Raw genomic sequence first — 20,417 nt, 5'->3', positions numbered from 1 at the left:
TCTATCCTATAATCAGAGGGCAGAATTGCCATCACCCTAATGACACCTGGATTTTCTTTTGTCTTCTATTTTCAATTGCAATTTTCAATCTCAGCAGGATCTATACTTCTAGGGACATTTACTGGCTAAAAAAATGGAAAGTCATTTTAGTTGGGCTGTGTCTTGTATATGCTTCACAAAGAGAGCTGTAGCAAGAACAGCAAATATTTATGGGCTTGTAACTTTTTCTAGGCACCCAAAGTACATGTGTAGCTCTTTTTACCTTCTTAGTTTGAACCCACCTATATCTTCACTGTGAACACAAAGATCAGATATTATAGAATGGGACAAATAGCAACTGAAGCCAAGGGACTGGAGAGAGGGAATGCAGGGAATGTTTGAGCTTGCTCCTCTGACTCACAAGTTGGGAAGCAGGTTAGGAGATCCCACCTGAGGGCTTCTGTCATGGTCTGAATGTTTGTTCAAAATGCATATGTTGTAACGTAACCCCCAAGGTGATTATATAAGAGGGAGGCCTGGCCAGACACAGTGGCTCAAGCCTGTAATCCCAACACTTGGGGAGGCCGGGGCAGGAGGGTCGCTTGAAGCCAGGAGTTTGTGACCAACCAGGTCAACAAAGTGAAGCCCTGTCTCTACAAAAAATTTAAACAATTAGTCGGGCATGGTGGTGTGTCTGTAGTCCCAGCTACTCTGGAGGCTGAGGTGGGAGAATTACTTGGGCTCAGGAGTTTGAGGCTGCAGTGCGCTATGATTGAGCCTCTGCATTCCAGCCTGGGCAACAGACTGAGACCCTGTCCTGTTTCTAAAAAAATAAAAAATAAAAAACGAGGGAAGCATGTGAGAGGTGATTAGATCATGAGGGTACAACTTTCATAAATGGGGCCTGTTATAAGAGATGCCTGAGGAAACCTGTTTGCTGCTACTGCCATGTGAGGACACAAAGAAAGTGCCATCTATGCGAAATGGGTCCTTACCAGATACCAAATCTGTTGGTACCTTGATCTTGGTCTTCCTAGCCTCCAGAACTGTGAACAATCAATTTCTGTTGTTTATATACTATCCAGTCTAAGGTATCTTGTTATAGCAGCCCAAATGGACTAAGACAGAAATTGGTACTTAGAAGTGGGGTGCTGCTGTAACAAATACCTGAAGTTGTGGAACCAGCTTTGGAACTGGGTAATGGATAGAGGGTAGAAGAGATTTGAGGTATATTGCCATGAAAAGAGCCTTAAGGGCAATTCTGGTGAGGGCTTGGAAGAAGAGAGCTGTAGAGAATTCCTCAGTCATCTTAGAGATTGCCTAAATAGTCGCGATCAGAATGTTAGTAGAAATATGAATGGTAAAGGCCATTCTGATATCTCAGACAAAAATGAGGAATAGGCCCCTACCAGACATGAATCTGCTGGTGCCTTGATCTTGGACATCCCAGCCTCTAGGATTGTGAGCACTAAATTTGTAATGTTTAAAAATTACCCAGTCTAAGGTGTTTTGTTATAGCATCCTGAGCAGGCTCAGAAAGTTTTCTATTCAGGTATGGTGGGACAGAGTGAAGCAGCAGCACTGAGAATGAAGAGAGAGAGATTCAATGATATGCCCCTGTTTTATGAGAAAGGAAGTATGTGCAGAGAAACAGAAATAATTATCAGAATTTCTTGAACCTAAGTTCAGACTCTTGGCTCACCAAAGAAAAAAATTAGGATGAACTTCTTACTGAAATGCTAGTTGCACTTACTGGCAAATTGTTCACCTGAGAATAAGGAAGTGGTAGGTGCAGACAGAAGACAGATAGGTAAGAAGATGGATAGGTTACAAAACTTGATCCTGTTAATTGGATATATTGGATGTGAGTTTTCATTTTACAAAAGCCCTTTTCACTTAATGAAAGGATGCATCATGTTTCTTCTCCATAATGATCACTTAAGGCATTTTAAATATTTGACTTACAGCTCATCAAGAAGTTATTGTTCCATAAAACAAGCCATACTAGTATTCCAAGTAGGAATACTACTGCCAATGAGGCCAGGCTATGATGTGATAAAGCTTAAAAGGTCCAACTCCAAAGGAAATATCTTAAGTTTCTCAAAACAAGCCAGAGCTTGTTCTGACTTAAAAAAAAAAATGACAGTTCCATAAGGATTCTTGCTCTTTCTTGGGCTTCCACTATATTGTCAGAAGCTCCTGAGGAGACCAAGTGAGGGAAGATTAACTGCATACTTTTGTAAAGCACAATGAAATAATTTAACTGCTACCTAGAACGGAGAGTACAAACTGGTATACTATGGGCCAAAAAATTGGTTTTGTTGGATCACACAATGTTTCAAAAATGAATACTAATATTTAAAAATTAAAAGACATCATATCCAGTCTTTCAGCTTCACTTGAAAACTTCAAAGCTCTCATATCCCTGGGCATATATTCCAGCAAAAACAGCAGTAATCTTATAGAACAAAGTAGTTGTTGCCCTTTTAAAGCAAGGCATGTTTTCTCTGGTCTATGTTTTGATTTTGTCTAATATCCAGCCCTCTTCTTAAAAAATTCAGTATTTTCCTGGGACCTGAGGTCTTTTGAGTTTGCGATCCCTGGAAAGTAAACAATACTTGAAAAGAAAAAATGCATTTAGCTAATCCAGGGAAGACATTAGTCATGACAAAATCACAGATCAAATCTTCTTTTTATCAATCCCTGTTATCTATTGCTCACCTGATTGTGCTTGTCCTCTATGAGGAGAATTTTCATTCAAGAAATAGTTTTGAGCACTTATTATGTTTTATGCACTAGAGATACAGCGGTAAATACAGCAAGAAAAGTTCCTGTTCTCCAGTATTCCATATTTTAGTGGGGGGAAGAAAACAAGAAGCAAACAAATATGTAATATAATATCCAATAGTAATAGACAAAGCAAAAATAGGTAGAGACAGGTTAGAAGAAAAAGAAAATGAAAGGTAATATCATTTTATATAGGATGGACAGAAAATACCTATGAAGAAGGTAACATTTAAGTAGAAATCTGTATGAAGGGAAGGAGGGAGTCATGGAGACAGCTGGAGGCAAGAGTGTTCCAGACAGATGAAACAGCAAGTGCAAAAGACCTGAGGCAGGACTGTGTTTGGTGAACATGAGAAACAGAAAGCAGGCTAGTGTTATAATGTATGAGGAAAATTGTGGTAGAAAATGAGATCAGATGTAAGAACAGATTGTGTAGTGCCTTATAGGACATGGTAAAGATTTGGGATTTCATTCTTAGTGGAAAGGGAAGGAACTGTGAATGGAGGGTTCTGATCAGGGGAATAACATGACCTTACTTATATATTTAAATTATCCTTCTGACTGTTGTGATAAGAATAGACTGTGAGAGGAAAAGGGTGGAAGCAGGGAGACCAGTTAGGCTGTTACCATGATCCAGGTAATTGGTGCTGCTGGCTCAGAAGAGGATGTGGGTAGTGAAGGTGGGAAAAGTGTTCAGAGTCTAAATAGGCTTTGAAAGTTAAGCCATGGGATTTGCTAGTGGAGTAGATATAGGATGTGAGTAGAAAAAAGAGAAAGTGAAGAATGACTCCAAAGATTTTGGCATGAGCAACTAGAACAATGGTGATGGAGATGGAGAAGGGGACTGGAGGATCAGGTTTGTAGGCAGGAGAAATTAGGAATCCTGTTTGGGACAAGCTAAATTTGATATGCCTGCTAGATCTCTAAGAAGAGTTGTTTAGTAGGCAATTGAGTATACAGGTGAGAAGTCCAGGCTAGATATAAATTTGGGAGTTGTTAGCATATAAGTGGTAAGCAAAACCATGAGATGGAGATAGAATGAAATCACCTACTGAATGAGTGAGAAGAGGGGACCTGAACCCTGGGGAACTCCAATATTTAAATATTTGGAAGATGAGAATTAACATTGTCAGTTAACATGATTTAGACCAGTTTTCTTGTAGAAGCCTTGGGTGGTAGCAGAGTATTACAGTGTGTCTTGGTTTGTAGTGTCAAATTTTTAGAAATTTTTAGGGGCTGCCTTGTGTTGCTTTACTTATTAAAGAGAAATGGATTTATTTTAAAACTCAAATAAGGTTATTTCTGTCCACATGGGCTGATTGATAAGACACCCCCCATTATTTTTCCTCATAGCAGGTTTTTAATTATAACACTATGTATCTTTTGTGGAATTTTAAAAAATGTTTAATCTTGGTCTTTCTTTGCATTCTCACTCCTCCAAAGAGTATAAGCTCCAAGAAGACCTGGGTATGTCTATCTTATTCAGCATTCTATTCCCCAGCACCTATCATAGTGCTGGCTATAGCTAAGTCTTCATTAATAAAAGAAAAAATTAGCCATTTATTTGACCAGAATGGGTTCTAAGTGCTTATTACTAGCTAGACACTGCTCAAGTTGATATCTCTGAGGATACAGAGGTATAGCAGCAGGCTCTGATTGGAGGATCTCTAAGCCCGAAATAAGACTGAGATGAACAGAAACAAAGTGATCCTTGCCACAAGGTGTTTGGGCATGATCAATACCTGCCCTTCATGTGATTCCTAAGTGGTTACCTAGGATAAATTATCCAAGTTCAGTATAATAATAAAGACTGTTTGGTTATGGCATATTTCACACCCATTATATCATTATTATTTGAACCTCAAAGTGACTCTGCAAGGTAGGTATTATTAATCCTATTTTAAAGATAAGAAAACTAAGGTTTAGGGAGTCTAATAAGACAAGTCAGTCCTACTGAACCAGGATCTCCTGAATCTGGGTCTTTTGACTTTACTTTTTCTTTTAGACTTCTTTACACTTAAATATGCCTTTATTTTAAGATAGAATCAAGTCTAATGGAGTACGAAGTGGTGCTAGAGATATAAACGCATTATTTTCAGAATAATGATTCCTCTCTGCTTCTTCAAGAGCTGCTGGTCATTGTCAAGTATTAGGGCTGGCTGGAAAACATAAATTCCATCCTGGCCAGGAAGTACAACTAAGTGACCTTGCTGATTGAATCTGTTCTATTATTGCTCTAAAACCTAGGCAACAAGAACACTGATTGAGAACATTTGTTCTGCTACATTTGCAAAGCCTTTGCCAGATGTACATATACAGAAAGTATTTAGCCTTTTGTAGCAATCAAAAGTCATAGCAAGGTAAGAGCCAATTCAGAAGCTACTCTAGCTGCTGAGATTGTTTGTTGTTCGTATATCTGTTTTTTATCTCCTTTATATGTAAATTTAGAGTTTCTTTTCTTTGTTCATTATATACAATTTCCACCCCGTCTGGAACCAACTTGAGAAAGGGATGCCAAAATATTTAGAAATATATGCACCTGATAAAGATCTCTTAATACCAGGTCATATCATAAAATATGGTTTATAATTTTTATGATAACAATTGTAAGAATATTATATGGGATTATTATTTTTTTATTTTTTAGTCAGGGAATAAAAAAGCAACTGTGTTTCTCATCCAATAATAAAATCTCTTGCATTTCATTTAAGCAATATAAGATATAAGAAGGCAAAATATGGAGAAAATATTGAATGTCAAATATATATCAAATTTTATGTAACACTTATAACTAAGGTACAATTTATATCACTGGATTTAACATATGACAATGCTTCATTTCATTTATCCACTTCCTAATGGTATTGAAGATCATAGGTATTTTATGCTAATATGCAGAGCAAGAGAAATATCTTTCCTTAAAAAGACAAAATGGTTAATAAAGGTTTACACTACATGATAAAATAAAGCCAGGAAATATCTCTAACTTCAATAGTTGTTGATAGCTAAGCAAACCATAGTTATAGTTATAAAAATAAATACCCTTTTTACGCAGCAAAACACTGGCATGTTTCCGTCCATTTCGGTTTTCAACATGGCAGGTATAATTCGCCAGGTCAGCTTCCACAACTGAGTCAAAGATGAGTGCCAATTCAACTTCTTTTTCTCCAAGATGCTCTTTGAGAAGCCTGAAATAAAGACGGTATTCTTGGCTGAATTGGCTTGATTTGGGGGGAAAGCAGCCATGCAAAGACTACAGAGGGTCACACAGCTCACACAGGTCTCTGATGATGGGCGTGGAGAATCCTGGCTGGGTGTATGTGTGGGTGGGACCTTCTACAAGAAAACACAAAACGTGGCTCTTGACATGAAGATAAGATGGAAAAGAAAAGAAGTGAATAATTCACTTGGCAAAAAGAAATATTATTGCGTCTATTTGATTCTTCTCTCTTTTTTTCTTTATTAGTCTTGCTAGCGGTCTATCAATTTTGTTGATCCTTTCAAAAAAACCAGCTCCTGGATTCATTAATTTTTTGAAGGGTTTTTTGTGTTTCTATTTCCTTCAGTTCTGCTCTGATTTTAGTTATTTCTTGCCTTCTGCTAGCTAAAACACATGAAAAAATGCTCATCATCACTGGCCATCAGAGAAATGCAAATCAAAACCACAATGAGATACCATCTCACACCAGTTAGAATGGCAATCATTAAAAAGTCAGGAAACAACAGGTGCTGGAGAGGATGTGGAGAAATAGGAACACTTTTACACTGTTGGTGGGACTGTAAACTAGTTCAACCATTGTGGAAGTCAGTGTGGCGATTCCTCAGGGATCTAGAACTAGAAATACCATTTGACACAGCCATCCCATTACTGGGTATATACCCAAAGGACTATAAATCATGCTGCTATAAAGACACATGCACACGTATGTTTATTGCGGCATTATTTGCAATAGCAAAGACTTGGAACCAACCCAAATGTCCAACAATGATAGACTGGATTAAGAAAATGTGGCACACATACACCATGGAATACTATGCAGCCATAAAAAATGATGAGTTCATGTCCTTTGTAGGGACATGGATGAAATTGGAAATCATCATTCTCAGTAAACTATCGCAAGAACAAAAAACCAAACACCGCATATTCTCACTCATAGGTGGGAATTGAACAATGAGATCACATGGACACAGGAAGGGGAATATCACACTCTGCGGACTGTTGTGGGGTGGGGGGAGGGGGGAGGGATAGCATTGGGAGATATACCTAATGCTAGATGACGAGTTAGTGGGTGCAGCGCACCAGCATGGCACATGTATACATATGTAACTAACCTGCACAATGTGCACATGTGCCCTAAAACTTAAAGTATAATAAGTAAATAAATAAATAAATAAATAAATAAATAAATTGTAAAACATTTCTGGCATTAAAAAAAAATAAATATTAACATGCCACTAGGCTTTGATAAATAAAGTCAACATGGCTTGTATGGTGAAAAGGAGGAAACACTGGGTTCCATGCTCTAAACTAAGATCATGGAAACTAATTGGATTTTTGCATCATGGCATTAAGGGAAAAAATCTGTAGGAGTATAGGTTTTGTGGTAGAGGTTAGAGTTTTGACAGTAGTGAGGTAAAGGTGTAAAGAAGGGGGCCTTGAATATGGTTGCCTTATGAGAAGCAAATTGAAGATTTTTAGTGGCCTTCTATCTCCATACATTAGTGAGAAGCCTACTCTCTGCTTTTCTCCTGGCTTTTGTCCAATGCAGTAATGTGCTCTGAGCCCTAATCCCCCAATAATGCTAACACCCCCATGACCCTGATTTCTCCAGACACTGCTCCCCATCTGTCCCTCTGCTTTCTGCCCTCACAGGAGAAGCCCTCTGCAACATTTTCTCCTAGCCTTGCTTTGTTTAAAGCTGCAAAGGATCTTGTATGGCCAGGAACAGATGTTCTTTGCAGAGGGGCTGAATTGCTTGGGTTATTTCCTGAAGAGTGTGCCTCCTGTTTCTTTGGAGAGTTATACTCTCAACAATGACCAGCTACCTTCTGGGTGAGATGAAAATGGGTACCCTGTCAACTTTTCTTTTCTTTCTCTTGCCTTTGGCCAAAGAAGGAGCGAATCATGGGTCTACATGGTGACAACCCTGCAGTTTAGCTCTGGAGTAGGTTCTTAAATACATATATTTTTCAATCATGAAATATTTTAGATGGGAAATTGGAGAAGCAGAAGTAATTCTCATCTTCTTTTTGGACACCTGGTTATAAATGCAGGGAATATTCCTGTGACTTACTGGCACTCGGCATAAAATTGGAAACATGACTGCTCAGAAAAAAACTGGGCTCTAAGTACCCGCCTCCCAATTACAACAAGCTCAGGCTTGGTCTTTACAAAATCATTAACTCAATGGTGCCTTAATTTAACTCATCTTGAAACTGTAAAATAACTACCATACGTACTTTAACTTTGTTGTAAGGGTAAAATGGGTTAAAGTGATTTGAAAAGTAAATAGCACTATGCATATGTAAAGGTATGTTATTAAACACAAACATTTCATTATCTGAAGGTAGATTGTATTTTAGCTACTCCAAAAATATTTGTATTTACATTTACTGACATTTAAGATTGGCTTGGCTTAACCTCTTCTGCTTCCCATTTGAGAACAGGAAGGGCTTAAAGTTGGGTTGGTGGAATGGAGTTTCTAAAATCTGAGTCTCTCATACTAAAATCTCAAGCCCTTTACATTTATGTACCATCGCAGAACCAGACAAGTATAAGAATTTTCTTAACTGCATTTGGGAGACCACATCTTATGGTTAGTTTTTCTATAAATTGTTTTTATTTTTCCTGACTAAAGTTGTAGTTTCTCTTTTTCTCTTCTCTCCCAACATGTACCTAACCAAGACAAAATTGGGAATTTACTACTTTCATGGTTTATATTGACTTTTGCTGTTTTTCTCCCTGATGTTGGTAAACAACACCACACTCAATTATTTTAGCTCTGTGTAACCTGCTGTGGAAGAACCCCCTGTAGTTCCAGAAGCTGCGTAGGCACCACAACTTCAGTTTAATTTGAAGCTTCACATGGAGGGCAGCCATAGCCTCTGCCAGGCACAGGGTGGAAAGCTGATCCTGTTCTTCCAAACCAAGCCTTTCCTTCTTCTAATGCAGTTTCCAAAAACAGCTCTTCACAGGCTGCAGAAAGAATCTGGAGAGAGGATTTGAAAAATGATCCTTGGTTCATCTATTAATATATATGAGGTGTCTTAATTATCAGCTCCTGAAAAACCTAGGTGACTTGTGTTTTTTGGAATTAAAGATCAAAATGGTGTTTATGACTACAAATCACTCAACAGAGCAGTCATAATTTTCTAGCAAATATATTATTTTTAATTTTAGGTTCAGGGGTACATGTGCAGGTTTGTTTTATAAATTGCCTGTCACAGGGGTTTGGTGTACAGATTATTTTATTACCTAGGTGATAACCATAGTACCCTCCTGCCACCCTCCGAGACTCTCAAGTAGGCCCTGGTGTTTGTTGTTTCCTTCTTTGTGTTCAAATGTACTCAATATTTAGCTCCCACTTATAAGTGAGAACATGTGGTATTTGGTTTTCTGTTCCTGTGTTAGTTCACTTAGGATAATGGCTTCCAGCTCCATCCATGTTGCTGCAAAGAACATGATCTCATTCTTTTTTATTGCTGTGTACTATTCCATGGTGTATATGTAGCACATTTTCTTTATCCAGTCTACCACTGATGGGCATTTAAGTTGATTCCATGTCTTTGCTATTGTGAATATTGCTGTGGTGAACATAGCCATGCATGCATCTTTATGGTAGAACAATTTATATTCCCTTGGGTATATACCCAATAATCCAATAATGAGATTACTGAGTTGAACGATAATTCTCTTTTAAGTTGTTTGAGAAATTGCCAAACTGCTTTCCACAATGACTGAACTAATTTACATTCCCACCAGCAGTGTACAAGCACTCTCCTTTCTCTGCAACCTCACCAACATCTGCTATTTTTTGACTTTTTAATAATGGCCATTCTGAATGGTGTGAGATGGTATCTTGTTGTGGTTTTGATTATCATTTCTCTAATGCTTAGTGATGTTGAGCATTTTTACATATGCTTGTTTGGCTGCATGTATGTCTTCTTTGGAAAAGTGTCTGTTCATGTTCTTTGCCCACTTTTTTATGGAGTTTTTTTTGTTTTTAATTTTTTTAAGTTCCTTATGGATTCTGGATATTAGTCCTTTGTCAGATATATAGTTTGCAAATATTTTCTCCCATTCTGTAGGTTGTCTGTTTACTCTGTTGATAGTTTTTTTTTTCTGTGCAGAAGCTCCTTCATTGAATTAGTCCCATTTTTCGAATTCTGTTTTTGTTGCAATTGCTTTTGGCATCTTTGTCATGAAATCCTTGCCAGATTCTATGTCCATAATGCTATTTCCTAGGTTGTCTTTCAGGATTTTTATAGTTTTTGGTTTTACACTTAAGTATTTAATTCATCTTGAGTTGATCTTTGTATATGGTGTAAGGAGTCCAGTTTCAATCTTCCGTGTATGGCTACCCAATAATCCCAGCACCATTTATTTAATAGGGAGTCCTTTCCTCACTGCTTGTTTTTGTCAACTTTGTCAAAGATCAGATGGTTGTTGATTGGTGGCATTGCTTATTATGTTCCATTGGTCTATGTGTCTGTTTTTGTACCAGTACCATGCTATTTTGGCTACTATATTCTTGTAGTATAGTTTGAAGTCAGGTAATGTGATGTCTCAGGCTTTGTTCTTTTTGCTTAGGATTGCCTTGGCTATTCGGGCTCCTTTTTGATTCCATATATATTTTTAAATAGTTTTTTCTAATTCTGTGAAGAGTATAACAATCCATAAATGATTCTTTTCCAATATTTAGTAAGTGCCTGGCTCTGGGCTATATATTTGGCATACAAGAAATAGAAACATTAAAAGATGTGGTCCCTTCTTCCATTAAACTTTAAAATTTAAATGAGGAGACACAATGTACACAGTTGCAGAAAATTACAGAAAGAATAAGGCAAAGCAGGGTGGTACACTCATGCTTACAACAGTATGTCATAGAATGGAGAGACTACTGTTGACTAAGTTATCCAAAAAATGCTTAAGAAAATTCTCACTAAATGAAAAGAAGGGAGGGTTTTCCAGAATAGAAGACAAGAGTAGGTTTTTGCAGAATGTGTGAAAGAGAGGTATTAAAGAGACTGGTTTCAGAGTAGAGGTTATAAGGGAGGAATCCTGGGATATATTTCATATGACCTTAGAAGTATCTCATTCCAAGTATTGATATTATGTGGGAGGGTAAGAACCACATACATTTTAAACTGATTATTGAAACAATAGATATACAAAAAACTCACTTATTTAATGTATACAATTTGATGAGTTTGCACATATGCATGCATCCATGGCAAGTGAGGGAGGGGTAGTAACCAGAGGGGTCTAAATATTAACATTAAAGGCAAGTTATAGTAGCAGTGAACACTGGTACAATAGAAAGTAACCAGTTCAGGTGACAGACATCACTATATTCCAAAATTTTATTTAGATTGGTACTATTAGTACAAATTAATACTATAAAGAGTTTGGAAATTGTTCCTCTCATTCTCACAAAAAGAAAAAAGTGAACAAACTGAAAATTATCAACTTTTCTTAAATCCCTCAAATAACAAGTCACAGGGCAAACTTCTGCCCCAAAAAGTTGAGAGAGAGGCAAATACAGAGAATCACAGCATACTGGAATGAGATCCCCAGGAGCAAAGCCAGTACCACCACAAACACTTATAATGTAATAGATAAATTCCTGGAGACCCACCATGAACTATCTTGAGAGTTAAAAACACCATGAGACCTATATTTAGGGGGACCCCACAATTTTGTGAGTTTTGCCTACATAAGCGCTACTAAGTTCTTACTGTGAAGATTGGAAAAAGGTTCCCTTATGCTTCTGGCAGGGGGAAAGGGAAAAGTGACCATTTTAAAATGAGCCCAGAGCACTTTGTCCTCCTTTTAAAAATGTTTGTTGACTCAGTGTAGTGGTTCATGCCTATATTTCTAGGCCTTGGGAGGCCAAGGCTAGAGGATCACTTGAGGCCAGGAGTTCAAGACCAGCCTGGGAAACATAGCAAGACCCCATATCTACAAATAATAATTTTTAAAAATTAGCCAGGCTTGATGGTGTGCACCTGTATTCCCAGTGAGGCTGAGGTGGGAGAATCACTTGAACCTTGGAGTTAGAGTTTGCAGTGAGCTATGATTGTACCACTGTACACCAGCCTGGGTGACAGAGCAAGATCCTGTTTCTTTTCTTTTCTTTTTTTTTAAGCTTGCTCTCAAGGGAAACCACTTTATCATGACCTAAACTACTTAGATTTTACCAAAGCCTAGCCCACCTGGGAGAAGGGAAATGACTACTCTAGCTTTCCTCTCACCTAAAGGGATGGGGGAAGCTAAGAAACACTCATGAAGGTAACATACCAGGGGCACAAGCTCACTAAAGGCAGTGACATCGTAGAATTTTGAAATATGTTCCACAACATCAATCAGGCTCCTGTATAATAATAAGGGATTTTATTTGAAAAAAAAAAAACTTGCAAAGCTCAGGCCCTATTTAAGAAGTAATCTCGAGGAAAATTCAAACAAGACAGTGGAGACAAGAACAAAAACACTAGAGGCAATTTCAGCCTCTGACACCTATAGCTATACCAAAGAGTAAACACAGTCTAACTTTTAGTCAGATAAACATAAAATCTCACATTAAAAGCCTATTTACTTCAGTTACTTTTACCCAATACATCATATCTGGCTTTCAACAAAAAAGTAACAAGGCATATTAAAAAGCAAAGCAAAGCAAAACAAAACAAAAAATCCCCACAGTTTGAAGAGACAAAACAAACATTCAGAACCAGACTCAGATATGGCAGAGATTTTGAAATTACCAAACTGGAAATATAAGATAACTATGATTAATATATTAAGGGCTCCAATGAAAAAAGTGGACAACATATATCAACAAATTAGTAAGGTAACCAGAGATGGAAAGTCTAAGAAAAAAATCAAAAGGAAATTGTAGAAATCAAAATATGTTGACAGCCAACGAAAGAATCAATGCATTTGAAGATATGTCAATAGAAACCTCCTAAACTGAAATTCGAAGAGAAAAAAGGACAAAAAATAATGTAAAAAATGTCCAAGAATTTAGGAACAATTACAAAAGAAGTAATATGCATATAATAAATACCAGAAATAGAAGAAAGGAACAGTAGAAATATTTAATTAATAAGCTTGGAAAATTTTCTAAAACTATTAACAGACACCAAACTACAAATCAAGGAAGCTCCAAGAACACAAAGCAGAATAAATACCAAAAAACCTACACCTAGGCATATCATTTTCTAACTGCATAAAATTAAAGACAAAGAAAATCTTGAAAGAAGCCAGAGGGGTAAAAAGAAATACCCACCACACGTATAGATAAACAAGAATAGGAAATTCATCAGACTTCTCTGTAAAAATCATGCAAGCAAGAAGAGAGTGGGGTGAAATATTTAAAGTGTTGAAATAAAACAATTACAAATCTAGAATGTGATATTCAGTTAAATTATCCTTCAAAAGTGATGGATAAATAAAGACTTTCTCAGACAAACTAAAACAGGGAATTTGTCACCAGTCAACCTGTGTTGGAAAAACTGTTAAAAGATTTTCAGAGAAAATGAAAGTGATATATATCAGAAATTTGGATCCACATAAAGAATAGTGTTAGAGCAGGGATAAATCAAAATAAAATATTTTATTTTATTATTCTTATTCCATATCTAACAGGCAACAGTTTGTTCAAAATAATAGCAATCATGTATTTGGTGATTATAGCTTATAAATAGGCAAATTAATGACAGAAATGTTACAAAATTGTGGAACTGGAAATACTCCATTATCATGCACCAGCACTACTTGTGACATGGTATAGTGTTATTTGGAAGTGGACTTAGATTAGTTAGAAATGTATTTTGCAAACTCTAGAGATACAATTAAAATTTGAAAATATAATTGATATGCTGTTTGAGTTCATTCTCACATTGTTATAAAGAAATATCAGAGACTGGGTAAAATTCATAAGAAAAGTTTTATTGGCTCACCGTTCCACAGGCTGTACAGAAGCATCTGCTTCTGGGGAGCCCTCAGGCAGCTTTTACTCACAGGGAATGGCAAACACAGAGCAAGGCGTCGTCACATAGCAGGAGTAGGAGGAAGAGAGGGGTGGGGAGGTGCACACTACACACTTTAAACAACCAGATCTCACAATAACTCACTATCATGAGAACAGCACCAAAGGGATGGTGCTAAGCCATTCATGAAGGACCACTCCCATGATCCAATCACCTCCCACCAGCCCCACCTCCAACAATGGGGATTACAATTCCACATGAGATTTGGTGAGTACAAAGAAGCAAACCATATAACATGCTAAGAGAGAAGAAAAAATAGAATAATATAAAATGCTCAATTAAAACCAGAGAAGGCAGAAAAAGCATGGAGAACAAAAAAGGAAACAAATAATAAGAGCAATGAATAAAAAAACTGTTATAAAGTAGATGTTTAACCAGCTATATCAATAATCACTTTATTTTCTATTAATACATAATATTTTTAATTTATGTTGTACATTTAATATTTTGTTACATATACAGAATGTGCAATAATCAACTGAGGGTATTTAGGATATCCATCACCTTGAGCATTTATCAGTTCAGTGTGTTGAGAATATTTCAAGTCCTCACTTTCAGCTATTTTGAAATATATAATTCATTGTTGTTAACTACAGTCACCCTTCTCTACTACTGAACATCAGAACTTATTCCTTCTATCTAACTATATGTTTGTTTCCATTAACCAACCTCTCTTCCTCCCCCAAGCCCAACACTCACATCCTTCCCAGGCTCTGGTAATCATCATTCTAACCTCTACCTTCATGAAATCAATTTTTTTTACTTCCTACATATAAGTGAGTACAGGGCTTATTTCACTTAACATAATGACTTCGAGTTCCATCCATGTTGCTGCAAATGACATAATTTCATTCTTTTTATGGCAGAATAGGATTCCACTGTGCAAATATACTACATTTTCTTTATCCATTCACCCATTGATGGACACTTAGGTTGATTCCATATTATTGCTATTGTCAATAGTGCTTCAATAAACATGGGGGTTCAGGTATGCCTTTGAGATACTAATTTCATTTTCTTTAGATAAATACCCAGTAGTGGGATTGATGGATCATATGGTACTTCTCTTTTTGTTTTTTTAAGAAGTCTTTATACTGTTTTCTTTGTTGGGAGACATTACTGATTCAATCTCATTACTTGCTATTGGTCTGTTCAGGTTCTCTTTCTTTTTTATTCAGTCGTGGTAGGTTATATTTATCCATGAGTTTATCCATTTCCCCTAGGTTTTCGAGTTCATTAGTACATAGTTGTTCATAGTAGTTTCTGATAATCTTTTGTATTTCTGTGGTATCAGTTGTAATGTCTCCTTTTTCATTTCTAATTTTGTTTATTTGGGTATTCTTTCTTTTATTCTTGGTTAGTCTAGCTAGTGGTTTATCAAATTTGTTTATTTTTTCAAAATAACTTTTCATTTTGTTGATCCTTTGTAGTTTTTGAGTGTCTATTTTGTTTAGTTCTACTCTGATCTCTACTCTTTCGTTCTACTAATTTGGGGTTTGGCTTGTTCTTGCTTTTCCAGTTCCTTGAGGTGCATTGTTAGGTGGTTTGTTTCAAATCTTTTTACTTTTTGATGTAAGCATAAACTTTTAAATGTATTTACTACAAATTTATACCTATAAACAAGTAATGCTTTTGCTGTATCCCACAGGTTTTGGTATGTTTTGTTTCCATTTTCATTTGTTTCTAGACTTTTTAAATTTATTTCTTAATTTCTTCATTGACTCAGTCGTTGTGCAGGGACATGTTGATTAATTTCCATGTATTCCTACAGATTTCAAAGCTCCTCTTGTTATTGATTTCTAGTTTTAGTCCATTGTGGTCTGAGAAGATACTTGATATGATTTCAATTTTAAAAAATTTGTTGAGACTTGTTTTGTGTCCTAACATATGGTCTATTCTTGAGAATGTTGATTTGCTGATGAGAAGACTGTATATTCTGCAGCTGCTGGATGAAACATTCTGCAATTGTCTATTAGATCCACTAGGTCTAAGGTGCAGTTTAAATCTAATGTTTCTTTGTTGTTTTCTGTCTAGATAATTTATTTATTTTTGAGAGTGGAGCGCTGAAGTCCCCAGATATTATTTTATTGATGTCTATGTCTCCTTTTAGATCTAAAAATATTTGCTTTATATATCTGGGTGCTCCTGTGTTAGGTGCACAAATGTTTGCCATTGCTATATCCCTTACCAAATTGATCACTTTATCATTATATAATGACCTTCTTTGTCTCTTTTTACTGTTTTTGACTTAAAGTCTGTTTTATCTGATATACGTGTAGCCACTTTTGCTTACTGTTCATTTCCTTTTCCATGGAATATTTTTTCCATCCCTTTACTTTTAGTCTATATGTGTCTCTACAGGTGAAATGTGTTTCTTTTAGGCAGAATATATTTAGGTTACTTTTAAAATTCATTCAGCCAATCTATATCTTTTAAGTGGGATATTTAATTTGTTTACATTCAAGATTATTAATATGTAAGGACTTATTCCTGTCATCTTGTAATTACTTTCTGGTTGTTCTGTATTTCCTTCCCTCCTTCCTTCCTTCCTTCCTTCCTTCCTTCCTTCCTTCCTTCCTTCCTTCCTTCCTTCCCTCCCTCCCTCCCTCCCTCCTTCCTTCCTTCCTTCCTTCGTCTCTTGCTTTTTTATATTGTGGTTTGGTGGTTTTCTGTTTTCTGTACTGGTAATATTTGTGTTCTTTCTCTTTCTCATTTGTGTGTTTGCTGATAAAATTTTAGACACAACGACAAAAATGTAGTCCATGAAAAAAACAATTGATAAGTTGGACTTTATTAAAATTATAAACATCTGTTTTGTGAAAAACAGTTGAAAGAATAAATAGCTAAGCCATAAAATGGGAGAAAATATATGCAAAACATATACTGATTAAGAAACTTCTACATGGAATTCACAAAAACCTCTTAAAACTCAACCATAAAAAAACTAACAACCTAATTTAAAAATGAGCAAAAGTTCTGAACAGACACCTAATCAAAGAAGATACACAGATAACAAATAAGCATCTGAATATATGCTCAATGTCATATGTCATTAGGGAATTTTAAATTTAGACAATGACATACACTACACACCTATTAGAATGACTGAAACCCAGTATTACTGACAACATCAAATTTTGGCAAGGATGTGAAGCAATAGAAATTATCATCCATTGCTGGTAGGAATGCAAAATGGTACAGCCACTTTGAAAGATATTTTGAAAGTTACTTAAAAAGCTAAAGATTGTCTTACAGTACGATGCATTAATCATACTTTTTATAGCTACACAAAAACTTGCACAAGTGTTTATAGCAGCTTCATTCATAATTGCCAAAACTTGGAAATAACCAATATGTCAATCAATAGGTAAATGGGTAAACAATTGTGGTACATCCAGACAATAAAATATTATTCATTGATAAAAAGAAATTAACCATCAAGCCACAGAACTACATGGAAAAACCTTAAATGCATATACTAAGTGAAAGAAGTCAGTCTGAAAAGGCTACATACTGTAGGATTCCAAACGTATGACATTTTGGAAAAGGCAAAACTATAAAGACTATAAAGACTAAAAAGATCATTGGTTACCAAGAGTTTTTGAGGAGAAAGGGAGAGATGAATAGACAAAGCTCTGGGATATTTAGGACAGTGAAACTATTCTGTATGATACAGTAATGGTGGATACATGATATTTTACATTTGTCAAAAACCATAGAACTGTATAACACAAAGAATGACCTCTACTGTCAACCATGGACTTTAACAATAATGTATAGTGTTTCATTAATTGTAATAAATGTGCCACACTAAGTCAAGACATTAACAAAATGGGAAACTGGGAGAGGCAAAGGGGCTATATGAGAGTTCTCTGTACTTTCTGCTCAACTCTTCAAAAAAAAATGTATTCTCTTATCTGTTAACTTCTTTGTAACCCTAAAGCTATTTGTGAAAAATAAAGCTTATTAAATAAATAAATCTCCTTTGCCTCTTCAAAAGGTGTTTTACTGGAACTACTTGTTTAGGGTGTGCTGTAGCTTTAATTTTTGTACCACTAGCAACTAGCATGGTGCTGGTAGCATTAAGAAAACTCAATAAAGGCACATTGAATAAATGAATGCATTTTTTAAAGTATTTTGTCATGAAAAGACATGTAGGAATCTTAAATGCATACTACTAAGTGAAAGAAGCCACTCTGAAAAGGCTATATACTGTGTGGTTTCAACTATTGAAATTTCGGAGAAGGCAACATTTCGGAGACAGTAAAAAGATAAGGAGTTGCCAGGAGTTTTGGGAGAGGGAGAGATAAATAAAGTGGAACACAGAAGATTTTTAGGGCAGTGAAACTCATCTGTATGATACTGTAATGGTGGATACATGTCATCATACATCTGTTGAAACCCATAGATGGTACAACATTAGGAGTGAACTCTAAATGTAAACTATAGACGTTGGGTGATCAGGATGTGTCAATATAGGTTCATGGATTACAACAAATGCACCACTGTGGTGCTGGATATTGATAGTGGGGGGAGTCTTGTGGGTAATATGGGAACTCTGTACTTTCCACTCAATTTTGCTGTGAACTTAAATCTGCTCTAAAAATTACAGTGTGTGTGTAATGCTAGCAAGACACTATATTAATGCATTTTAGTACAATTCAATGCCATTAAACAGATGTTTTAAAAGTTATATATGCCTGGCAATGTGGTAAGCTGGGAAGTATTAATAAACAAATACCGTCTCAAACTACTGTGCATTATTTCTCATTATTGACTTCCTCTAATAAATTTAACTAAGGCAATAAAAGGAGAAAGTAAACAAGTAAATACTTGATTAGCAGGCAGATTCCAAATTACTTTCCAGTTTCTTCCAGGGGACATGCTACTTTGAATTTTTTATAAAGATGTTGAACTGCCACCAGAGAGTTTATACTCTTCAATATCTGCCCATATCATCAATATCACTACTAGCACCTCTGCTGTCCTCATTATCAAAAAGTACTTATTTGTAAACAGCAATCTGCTCTACCAGACATTGTACTAATATTTACATGTAGGTGCTCCCTGCTGTCCTAAAGATCATAAACTAAAATAAGCAATGCTGAAGGGAATGATAACATAACATTCAGATAAGAACACAAATGCAATGAAATTTTAGTGAAATCTTGGTTAGTGGAATTGCTCAGGGATGGAAATTCTGGCTAATTGAATTTTCTGTTCACCTGAAATTTAAATAGAAAGTCCTGTTGGTTTCTTAATTGAGGTAAATAATTATAAAATGTCTAAGACCAATTTTCATTCATCGTAAATGGTCCCTTGAACTATTCTGAGTCCTCCTTTGATGGCTAGGTATCTTGCAGAGTTTCTGGGTCATTATCCTGAGTATGAGTAATCATTGTCCAGGAATGATGATTGATAAAATTAAGGATGGGAGGTATGTTTAAAAAAATTAAAATGTTCAATTAAACAAGATCTCTTTCTTGGTGTTATTTGCTCCCCCCGCCCCATTAAAGCATTATTACTCCAAGTCCAGCATCATGCCCAGAGTCTGACAAAATCAGATTTATTGGCTCAATGCATTGAGGGAGGGGCATTGTACAGGAACCATGGATTAATCCTTGATTGAAGGAAGGAAGAAAGTTTTGTAATGTTTACATTTACAGTGAAAGATTCTGATGAGGTTTTAGGGAAGCAGGGGTAAATCCTGGGTTGGTTGGAGTTTCTGAGGCAGGATTGGAAAAAATGGGGGTTAACTAGGGACTGGGTTCTCTTATGGGGCAAGGATAGCTTAGCAGTTGGATATCCCTGGTAGTTAATGTAAGCAGCAAAGCAGGTTTGGGGCATCACTGGTAAGAAAGCAGTAGTCACTCAAAGGAGGAGGGGGTCATTATGGCATTTTACAACTGCTGCATGACCTTGCGAGAAACAGTGTTTTCTGCTAACTTTGCAGCTGGCTTTATCTGTCTGTCCTCCCAGCCTGATTAATAGCAGGGCTGCTTATTCTCAGTCCACACTGATTTTCACTCTTTCAGTCCCCGACAGATTTTGACTTTTTATAGTCTAAATCTGGAGTACAACAAAACATTCTGGACAATTGAGGATTCTTGCTAGCTTTGATGAATTCGGTCTAGCCCTATAGGAACCCTCAATCACTAAAGGGCAGCAGCTCTTCCTCAGTCTCTAAACTTCAGTTTCTTTATCTGCAAAATAAAGCTAACAGTATTTATCTCAGATGGTTATTATGAGTATCCAATATGTTTTAAGATGTGAAATGCTTTTGCAATATGCAGTGTACTATAAAAGGATGGACTGGGATTATTATTATTATTATTTACTAATTATAGGTTTTTGTCTAGAGTAGCTTACAACCCAACACAACA

General features: G+C 36.2%; 1 protein-coding gene across 1 annotated transcript in view; it reads right to left on the bottom strand.

Annotated features, from left to right (window-relative positions):
• Window positions 1–20,417, bottom strand: part of IL1RAPL2 (interleukin 1 receptor accessory protein like 2) — a 1,227,386-nt gene that overhangs the window by 23,251 nt on the left and 1,183,718 nt on the right. The window contains exon 8 of the mRNA XM_004064643.3: window positions 5,809–5,954. Within this exon, the coding sequence (XP_004064691.2) occupies window positions 5,809–5,954 (146 nt within the window). The remainder of the gene's footprint in view (window positions 1–5,808; window positions 5,955–20,417) is intronic.

The sequence above is a fragment of the Gorilla gorilla genome, chromosome X, assembly GCF_029281585.2.
Source record: "Gorilla gorilla gorilla isolate KB3781 chromosome X, NHGRI_mGorGor1-v2.1_pri, whole genome shotgun sequence".
Lineage (NCBI taxonomy): Eukaryota > Metazoa > Chordata > Mammalia > Primates > Hominidae > Gorilla > Gorilla gorilla.
This window is presented reverse-complemented; position numbering and strand designations above follow the sequence as displayed.